This window comes from Rhinoderma darwinii, unplaced genomic scaffold, assembly GCF_050947455.1.
Source record: "Rhinoderma darwinii isolate aRhiDar2 unplaced genomic scaffold, aRhiDar2.hap1 Scaffold_2531, whole genome shotgun sequence".
Lineage (NCBI taxonomy): Eukaryota > Metazoa > Chordata > Amphibia > Anura > Rhinodermatidae > Rhinoderma > Rhinoderma darwinii.
The window spans coordinates 1-10,709 of NW_027462826.1; the positions used below are offsets into that span (position 1 = coordinate 1).

Here is a 10,709-nt window from a genome sequence, read left to right on the forward strand (position 1 = left end):
GGTAACGGCTGCTGTCCTCCTCCTCTTCCTCCTCCTTAGGGAATCACCTCTTCCTGGTCGCAATCCATGAGCTCGGACATTCCCTGGGACTGGAGCATTCCAATAACCCCACCGCCATCATGGCGCCATTCTACCAGTGGATGGACACGGAAAACTTCCAACTGCCCGAGGACGACAGGCGAGGAATACAACAACTGTACGGTGAGAAGCCCCCCTGTGTCCCCTCACCCCGGTATTATCTCTATCATATCCCCCTCACCCCGTTATCTCTATATCATCCCCCCCTCACCCCGTTATCTATATCATATCCCCCCTCACCCCGTTATCTATATCATCCCCCCCTCACCCCGTTATCTATATCACCCCCCTCACCCCGTTATTATCTATCATCCCCCCTCACCCCGTTATCTATATCATATCCCCCCTCACCCCGTTATCTATATCATCCCCCCCTCACCCCGTTATCTATATCATCCCCTCACCCCGTTATTATCTATCATTCCCCCTCACCCCGTTATTATCTATATCATCCCCCCTCACCCCGTTATCTATATCATCCCCCCTCACCCCGTTATCTCTATATTATGCCCCCTCACCCCGTTATCTATATCATCCCCTCACCCCGTTATTATCTATCATCCCCCCTCACCCCGTTATCTATATCATATCCCCCCTCACCCCGTTATCTCTATATCATGCCCCCTCACCCCGTTATCTCTATATCATCCCCCCTCACCCCGTTATCTATATCATCCCCTCACCCCGTTATTATCTATCATCCCCCTCACCCCGTTATTATCTATATCATCCCCCCTCACCCCGTTATTATCTATATCCCCCCTCACCCCGTTATCTATATCATGGCCCCTCACCCCGTTATCTATATCATCCCCCCTCACCCCGTTATCTATATCATCCCCCCTCACCCCGTTATCTATATCATCCCCCCTCACCCCGTTATTGTCCCCTCTTTCACCCTGTTGTCCTCTCCCATGATCCTCCAGGCTCCTCGCGTCGCTGCCCTCTGATTGTTGCCCCATTTGTCCGCACTTTTCGGGCCAGTGATGAGCGGCGGCGTCTCTTCCTCTTGTCTGTGCAGGGAGTCCGAGCAATGAGGCACCGAGCACCCTGTCTCCTATTCCCACTCCAGGCCACCCTGACAGGAGACCCCCAAAGCCACCACCAGGGGGAAAACCCGAGCGGCCTGGAAATGCCCCTCCTAGAAGCCCCTCCAGTCCTGACCAGTACGGGCCAAATATCTGCGAGGGCAACTTTGATTCGGTGACCGTCCTGCGGGGGGAGATGTTTGTTTTTAAGGTAAGTGGCCCCCGAGCTGGTTCTCTGGTACTGCCTCCCCTCCCCCCAGTGCCGACATCATCACCAGGGGGGCACCCGAGCTCCCGCTCTCCTGCATCCACCCTAACTAAAGCCTCCAGCAGGGGGCAGTGCGCTGACCGCGTTGTGTTCCTGCGCAGGGCGCCTGGTTCTGGAGGGTGCGCAATAACCGGGTCCTGGATAATTACCCCATGCCGATCGGCCATTTCTGGCGAGGACTCCCGGCCAACATAAGCGCCGCCTACGAGAGACACGATGGGAAGTTTGTCTTCTTTAAAGGTGAGTGCAGGCCGGGGCGCAGGAGGCGGAGACAGCGGTGTGGGGGAGGTGTAATAGATGGTCATGTGACGTCACCGGCTGTGGATTATAACGGCGTCATTGATCGGCAGGAGATAAATACTGGGTGTTCCGTGAGGCCAATCTAGAGCCGGGCTATCCGCAACCACTGAGCGACTACGGCTACGGCGTCCCATATGACAGGATCGACACGGCCATATGGTGGGAGCCCACGGGACACACCTACCTCTTCCGGGGAGACAGGTAAGGGGTCCACTGCTCACCCCTCCCCCACTCAGAGCCCTTGCCTGTCCTCCCCTCCCCCACTCAGCCCTTGCCCGTCCTCCCCTCCCCCATCTAATCTTGTTCTGTCCTCTAGTTACTGGCGTTTCAATGAGAAGACTCGCGCTGTTGACACCGGTTACCCCAAGTCTATAAAGGTCTGGGCCGGCATCCCGGACACCCCCAAAGGAGCCTCCCTAGATTTAGACGCATGTGAGTATAACACGGGGAGAGAATGACGTTCCCAGAGGGGGAGGGGGGACACACTAGTCACAGCCCCACCCCAAACAGCTGATAACAGAGAACAATAGACAGACTGTAGGACAGGCAAATACAATAATATTGCTTTCTGTTATCAGCCGTTAGATTGTATTGTTCGTGGTCATGTGACGGCCCTGGCTTGTCCCCGCAGCTTGCACTTACTTCTACAGAGGAGACAAGTACTGGAAGTTTGACAACCAGCGTCTGAAGACGGAGCCCGGATACCCCAAGTCTGTGCTGCGAGACTACATGGGCTGCCAGGAAGACGTGTTCAAAGAGCCGGACGCTGCCCCCCGCTGGCCAGACGTGGAGCGGCCACCGTTTAATCCTGCCGCTGAGCCCGAGGAGACGCCACCGGTTGAGGACGAGGAGCCCGCCGGTCGGGATGTGGATGTGGTCGTCCATATTGATGAGTACACGCGGGCGGTCAGCGTTGCCATGGTGATTGTGCCTCTACTACTGCTGCTGTGCATCTTGGGATTGATCTATATCATTGTTCAGATGCACAGGAACGGGCCCCCCAAATCCCTCAGATACTGCAAGCGATCCCTGCAGGAATGGGTGTGACCCCCGTCTGATGACCACTCGCCGCTTCCTCCTCCGGCCATCTTGGTTTTTGTGTTTTAATTTACAGTCTTTCTGGTGCTAACACAAGAGCGAATCCCCCCACCCCCCACTCCGGATCTGTGAAGTTTGCAGTGGGGGTGTAGTGCCTGCTGCCCCCTGCAGGTGTGCTGGGGTATTACTGTGGACAGCGACCCCATGTGGCTGCTGTGAGAATTGCACTTGTGATTGGCAGCCTGTAGCTGTTGATACTTTGTGTTGCTCGTGATCCCGCTCGTTACGAAGAATGTCTGGCGTGAGGGCGCCGCGGCCGCTGCCACCATCTACAATGTTTATTTTGCACTGAACAAGTCCTAAGATGGACACAAGAAAGAAACGAGGCGCAGACTCCCCTCCCCCGCTCGAGATGGGGGGTCTGCTCCCTGATGTCCGCTGTTCCTGTGGAATGTCAGTACTTGGGTAAGAAGGGAAGAGGCCACAGATACGTTCTATGGGGGCAGAGCCCAAAGTCTCCGGACGATCAGCGTCACCTAAATGTTTTTTGTTTTAATTAAAGTTTTTCTAAACATTAAGTTGTGAGATTTTGTTGCTACGGTGAGTAAGAGCGCCAAGTACAAACAACTAGGAGTGTTGGGTGTCAGTATAGCAGAGCGATGGGTAAGAGTGCCACATACAAACAACTAGGAGTGCCGGGTGTCAGTATAGCAGAGCGATGGGTAAGAGCACCAAGTACAAACAACTAGGAGTGCCGTGTGTCAGTATAGCAGAGCGATGGGTAAGAGCGCCAGCTACAAACACATCTACACCGTGTTCCAGATTATTCTGCACATTGGATTTAAGTGTCATAAACATGTAATTATTAGTTTTTCAATGAAACTCATGGCTGGTCTTGTGTCTTAGGGCTCTTTGGATCATTGTAATCAGTCTCAGACACCTGTGATAATTAGTTTGCCAGGTGTGCCCAATCAGAGGAAAACTAATTAAGAAGGACGTTCCATATTATTAAGCAGCCACAGGTTTCAAGCAATATGGGAAAGAAAAAGGATCTCTCTGCTGCCGAAAAGCGTGAAATAGAGCAATACCCTGGACAAGGCATGAAAACATTGGATATTTCAAGAAAACTTAAGCGTGATCATCGTACTGTGAAAAGATTTGTGGCTGATTCAGAGCACAGACGGGTTCGTTCAGATAAAGGCATAATGAGGAAGGTTTCTGCCAGACAAATTAATAGGATTAGGAGAGCAGCTGCTAAAATGCCATTGCAAAGCAGCAAACAGGTATTTGAAGCCGCTGGTGCCTCTGGAGTCCCGCGAACCTCAATGTGTAGGATCCTCCAGAGGTTTGCAAGTGTGCATAAAGCTATTATTCGGCCACCCCTAAACAATGCTCACAAGCAGAAACGGTTGCAGTGGGCTCAGAAATACATGAAGACTCATTTTCAAACCGTGTTGTTTACTGATGAGTGCCGTGCAACCCTGGATGGTCCAGATGGATGGAGTAGTGGATGGTTGGTGAATGGCCATCATGTCCCAACAAGGCTGCGACATCAGCAAGGAGGTGGCGGAGTCATGTTTTGGGCTAGAATCATGGGGAGAGAGCTGGTAGGCCCCTTTAGGGTCCCTGACAGTGTGAAAATGACCTCTGCAAAGTACGTAGAGTTTATAACTGACTACTTTCTTCCGTGGTACAAAAAGAAGAACCGTGCCTTCCGTAGCAAAATTATCTTCATGCATGACAATGCACCATCTCATGCTGCAAAGAATACCTCTGTGTCATTGGCTGCTATGGGCATAAAAGGAGAGAAACTCATGGTGGGGACCCCATGTTCCCCTGACCTCAAACCTATTGAGAACCTTTGTAGCCTCCTCAAGTAAAATATCTATGAGGGTGGGAGGCCGTTCACATCAAAACAGAAGCTCTGGGAGGCGATTCTGACATCCTGCAAAGATATTCAAGAGGAAACTGTCCAAATACTCCCAAATTCAATGGATGAAGAATTGTGCAGGTGATATCAGAGAAGGGTCCTGTGTAACATGTAACTTGTGCTGTGCAGGTGATATCAGAGGAGGGTCCTGTGTAACATGTAACTTGTCCTGTGCAGGTGATATCAGAGAAGGGTCCTGTGTAACATGTAACTTGTCCTGTGCAGGTGATATCAGAGGAGGGTCCTGTGTAACATGTAACTTGTGCTGTGCAGGTGATATCAGAGGAGGGTCCTGTGTAACATGTAACTTGTGCTGTGCAGGTGATATCAGAGGAGGCTCCTGTGTAACTTGTGCTGTGCAGGTGATATCAGAGGAGGGTCCTGTGTAACATGTAACTTGTGCTGTGCAGGTGATATCAGAGGAGGCTCCTGTGTAACTTGTGCTGTGCAGGTGATATCAGAGGAGGGTCCTGTGTAACATGTAACTTGTGCTGTGCAGGTGATATCAGAGGAGGCTCCTGTGTAACATGTAACTTGTCCTGTGCAGGTGATATCAGAGAAGGGTCCTGTGTAACATGTAACTTGTGCTGTGCAGGTGATATCAGAGGAGGCTCCTGTGTAACTTGTGCTGTGCAGGTGATATCAGAGGAGGGTCCTGTGTAACATGTAACTTGTCCTGTGCAGGTGATATCAGAGGAGGGTCCTGTGTAACATGTAACTTGTCCTGTGCAGGTGATATCAGAGGAGGGTCCTGTGTAACATGTAACTTGTGCTGTGCAGGTGATATCAGAGGAGGGTCCTGTGTAACATGTAACTTGTGCTGTGCAGGTGATATCAGAGAAGGGTCCTGTGTAACATGTAACTTGTGCTGTGCAGGTGATATCAGAGGAGGGTCCTGTGTAACATGTAACTTGTCCTGTGCAGGTGATATCAGAGAAGGGTCCTGTGTAACATGTAACTTGTGCTGTGCAGGTGATATCAGAGAAGGGTCCTGTGTAACTTGTGCTGTGCAGGTGATATCAGAGGAGGGTCCTGTGTAACATGTAACTTGTGCTGTGCAGGTGATATCAGAGAAGGGTCCTGTGTAACATGTAACTTGTCCTGTGCAGGTGATATCAGAGGAGGGTCCTGTGTAACATGTAACTTGTGCTGTGCAGGTGATATCAGAGAAGGGTCCTGTGTAACATGTAACTTGTCCTGTGCAGGTGATATCAGAGAAGGGTCCTGTGTAACATGTAACTTGTCCTGTGCAGGTGATATCAGAGGAGGGTCCTGTGTTACATGTAACTTGTCCTGTGCAGGTGATATCAGAGGAGGGTCCTGTGTAACATGTAACTTGTGCTGTGCAGGTGATATCAGAGAAGGGTCCTGTGTAACATGTAACTTGTCCTGTGCAGGTGATATCAGAGGAGGGTCCTGTGTAACATGTAACTTGTGCTGTGCAGGTGATATCAGAGGAGGGTCCTGTGTAACATGTAACTTGTGCTGTGCAGGAGATATCAGAGAAGGGTCCTGTGTAACTTGTGCTGTGCAGGTGATATCAGAGGAGGGTCCTGTGTAACATGTAACTTGTGCTGTGCAGGTGATATCAGAGAAGGGTCCTGTGTAACATGTAACTTGTGCTGTGCAGGTGATATCAGAGGAGGGTCCTGTGTAACATGTAACTTGTGCTGTGCAGGTGATATCAGAGGAGGGTCCTGTGTAACATGTAACTTGTCCTGTGCAGGTGATATCAGAGAAGGGTCCTGTGTAACATGTAACTTGTGCTGTGCAGGTGATATCAGAGGAGGGTCCTGTGTAACATGTAACTTGTGCTGTGCAGGTGATATCAGAGGAGGGTCCTGTGTAACATGTAACTTGTCCTGTGCAGGTGATATCAGAGGAGGGTCCTGTGTAACATGTAACTTGTCCTGTGCAGGTGATATCAGAGAAGGGTCCTGTGTAACATGTAACTTGTGCTGTGCGGGTGATATCAGAGGAGGGTCCTGTGTAACATGTAACTTGTCCTGTGCAGGTGATATCAGAGGAGGGTCCTGTGTAACATGTAACTTGTGCTGTGCAGGTGATATCAGAGGAGGGTCCTGTGTAACATGTAACTTGTGCTGTGCAGGTGATATCAGAGAAGGGTCCTGTGTAACATGTAACTTGTCCTGTGCAGGTGATATCAGAGGAGGGTCCTGTGTAACATGTAACTTGTGCTGTGCAGGTGATATCAGAGGAGGGTCCTGTGTAACATGTAACTTGTCCTGTGCAGGTGATATCAGAGAAGGGTCCTGTGTAACATGTAACTTGTGCTGTGCAGGTGATATCAGAGAAGGGTCCTGTGTAACATGTAACTTGTGCTGTGCAGGTGATATCAGAGAAGGGTCCTGTGTAACATGTAACTTGTGCTGTGCAGGTGATATCAGAGGAGGGTCCTGTGTAACATGTAACTTGTCCTGTGCAGGTGATATCAGAGAAGGGTCCTGTGTAACATGTAACTTGTGCTGTGCAGGTGATATCAGAGGAGGGTCCTGTGTAACATGTAACTTGTGCTGTGCAGGTGATATCAGAGGAGGGTCCTGTGTAACATGTAACTTGTGCTGTGCAGGTGATATCAGAGGAGGGTCCTGTGTAACATGTAACTTGTGCTGTGCAGGTGATATCAGAGGAGGGTCCTGTGTAACATGTAACTTGTGCTGTGCAGGTGATATCAGAGGAGGGTCCTGTGTAACATGTAACTTGTGCTGTGCAGGTGATATCAGAGGAGGGTCCTGTGTAACATGTAACTTGTGCTGTGCAGGTGATATCAGAGAAGGGTCCTGTGTAACATGTAACTTGCCCTGTGCAGGTGATATCAGAGGAGGGTCCTGTGTAACATGTAACTTGTCCTGTGCAGGTGATATCAGAGAAGGGTCCTGTGTAACATGTAACTTGTGCTGTGCAGGTGATATCAGAGGAGGGTCCTGTGTAACATGTAACTTGTGCTGTGCGGGTGATATCAGAGAAGGGTCCTGTGTAACATGTAACTTGTGCTGTGCAGGTGATATCAGAGGATGGTCCTGTGTAACATGTAACTTGTGCTGTGCAGGTGATATCAGAGAAGGGTCCTGTGTGACATGTAACTTGTGCTGTGCAGGTGATATCAGAGGAGGGTCCTGTGTAACATGTAACTTGTGCTGTGCAGGTGATATCAGAGGAGGGTCCTGTGTAACATGTAACTTGTGCTGTGCAGGTGATATCAGAGAAGGGTCCTGTGTAACATGTAACTTGTCCTGTGCAGGTGATATCAGAGAAGGGTCCTGTGTAACATGTAACTTGTGCTGTGCAGGTGATATCAGAGGAGGGTCCTAACATGTAACTTGTGCTGTGCAGGTGATATCAGAGGAGGGTCCTGTGTAACATGTAACTTGTCCTGTGCAGGTGATATCAGAGGAGGGTCCTGTGTAACATGTAACTTGTGCTGTGCAGGTGATATCAGAGAAGGGTCCTGTGTAACATGTAACTTGTCCTGTGCAGGTGATATCAGAGGAGGGTCCTGTGTAACATGTAACTTGTCCTGTGCAGGTGATATCAGAGGAGGGTCCTGTGTAACATGTAACTTGTCCTGTGCAGGTGATATCAGAGGAGGGTCCTGTGTAACATGTAACTTGTCCTGTGCAGGTGATATCAGAGGAGGGTCCTGTGTAACATGTAACTTGTCCTGTGCAGGTGATATCAGAGGAGGGTCCTGTGTAACATGTAACTTGTGCTGTGCAGGTGATATCAGAGAAGGGTCCTGTGTAACATGTAACTTGTGCTGTGCAGGTGATATCAGAGGAGGGTCCTGTGTAACATGTAACTTGTGCTGTGCAGGTGATATCAGAGGAGGGTCCTGTGTAACATGTAACTTGTGCTGTGCAGGTGATATCAGAGAAGGGTCCTGTGTAACATGTAACTTGTCCTGTGCAGGTGATATCAGAGGAGGGTCCTGTGTAACATGTAACTTGTCCTGTGCAGGTGATATCAGAGAAGGGTCCTGTGTAACATGTAACTTGTGCTGTGCAGGTGATATCAGAGGAGGGTCCTGTGTAACATGTAACTTGTGCTGTGCAGGTGATATCAGAGGAGGGTCCTGTGTAACATGTAACTTGTGCTGTGCAGGTGATATCAGAGGAGGGTCCTGTGTAACATGTAACTTGTCCTGTGCAGGTGATATCAGAGGAGGGTCCTGTGTAACATGTAACTTGTCCTGTGCAGGTGATATCAGAGAAGGGTCCTGTGTAACATGTAACTTGTGCTGTGCAGGTGATATCAGAGAAGGGTCCTGTGTAACATGTAACTTGTCCTGTGCAGGTGATATCAGAGGAGGGTCCTGTGTAACATGTAACTTGTCCTGTGCAGGTGATATCAGAGGAGGGTCCTGTGTAACATGTAACTTGTGCTGTGCAGGTGATATCAGAGAAGGGTCCTGTGTAACATGTAACTTGTGCTGTGCAGGTGATATCAGAGGAGGGTCCTGTGTAACATGTAACTTGTGCTGTGCAGGTGATATCAGAGGAGGGTCCTGTGTAACATGTAACTTGTGCTGTGCAGGTGATATCAGAGGAGGGTCCTGTGTAACATGTAACTTGTGCTGTGCAGGTGATATCAGAGGAGGGTCCTGTGTAACATGTAACTTGCGCTGTGCAGGTGATATCAGAGAAGGGTCCTGTGTAACATGTAACTTGCGCTGTGCAGGTGATATCAGAGGAGGGTCCTGTGTAACATGTAACTTGCCCTGTGCAGGTGATATCAGAGAAGGGTCCTGTGTAACATGTAACTTGTGCTGTGCAGGTGATATCAGAGAAGGGTCCTGTGTAACATGTAACTTGTGCTGTGCAGGTGATATCAGAGAAGGGTCCTGTGTAACATGTAACTTGTGCTGTGCAGGTGATATCAGAGGAGGGTCCTGTGTAACATGTAACTTGTCCTGTGCAGGTGATATCAGAGGAGGGTCCTGTGTAACATGTAACTTGTGCTGTGCAGGTGATATCAGAGAAGGGTCCTGTGTAACATGTAACTTGTGCTGTGCAGGTGATATCAGAGAAGGGTCCTGTGTAACATGTAACTTGTCCTGTGCAGGTGATATCAGAGAAGGGTCCTGTGTAACATGTAACTTGTGCTGTGCAGGTGATATCAGAGGAGGGTCCTGTGTAACATGTAACTTGTGCTGTGCAGGTGATATCAGAGGAGGGTCCTGTGTAACATGTAACTTGTGCTGTGCAGGTGATATCAGAGGAGGGTCCTGTGTAACATGTAACTTGTGCTGTGCAGGTGATATCAGAGGAGGGTCCTGTGTAACATGTAACTTGTGCTGTGCAGGTGATATCAGAGGAGGGTCCTGTGTAACATGTAACTTGTGCTGTGCAGGTGATATCAGAGGAGGGTCCTGTGTAACATGTAACTTGGCCTGGTAAGGCGGGATTCACACGACCGGGTCGTTCCCGAGCCCGAGTGTCGGCCGGTAAAATCGGGCATTTTGCCTGGCCGGTTTGCATTAAGTTTTGCATCCGGGCCGGGCAGATCCGGACAGTGACATCAGCGGCAACTCCTGAAGGGGAATCCCCATGTGTTTGGGGATTCCGCTTCAGGAGTTTCCCCTGATGTCACTGCCCAGATATGGACAGAGACATCAAGCGCTCTGTCCAGGAGTGGAATCCCCGAAAACACGGGGATTCCGCTCCTTCAAGGAGCTAAAGTGCGGCTAGCGCATAGATACCTCCCCGCTCTGCTATAGTGGCGTCGCCATCGGCCATGGAAGGTGTAGCCGGGCCAGGGCGCTTTTAAAACAAGCATGGGAAGGGAGCCAGTGCAGCGCTCCCTTCCACCTGCTGGACACCCCGGCCCTGCCACACCGTGTACAGCGATGCCATTCGTCAGAATGGCATCAACTCCTCCTCCTCACATGCACTCTGCGCTGTGAGGAGGAGGAGATAGAGCGCAAGCGCCGGAAAACCCGGCCATCACTCGGGACACATTCCGGTGATGGCCGTGTATTACCCGGCCCCATAGACTTCTATGGGAGCCGGCCGAAGATAGAGCATGTCCTATCTTTTGACGGCCGGTT

The 10,709-nt window shown here is 50.2% G+C and overlaps 1 protein-coding gene across 2 annotated transcripts; it reads left to right on the forward strand.

Moving 5' to 3' along the window:
- Window positions 1–27: 27 nt before the first annotated feature.
- LOC142703128 (matrix metalloproteinase-15-like) lies at window positions 28–3,290 on the forward strand. 2 transcript variants are annotated; one of them, XM_075848201.1, is made up of 6 exons: window positions 28–201; window positions 1,100–1,317; window positions 1,476–1,614; window positions 1,725–1,875; window positions 1,991–2,106; window positions 2,306–3,290. In XM_075848201.1, exons 1-6 carry the CDS (start codon window positions 120–122, stop codon window positions 2,719–2,721), a joined length of 1,122 nt encoding a protein of 373 aa, XP_075704316.1. In that variant the 5' UTR covers window positions 28–119; the 3' UTR covers window positions 2,722–3,290. The 2 variants fall into 2 exon arrangements, with proteins under 2 accessions (XP_075704316.1, XP_075704317.1); XM_075848202.1 differs by having other exon boundaries at window positions 1,151–1,317.
- The last annotated feature ends 7,419 nt before the right edge of the window (window positions 3,291–10,709 follow it).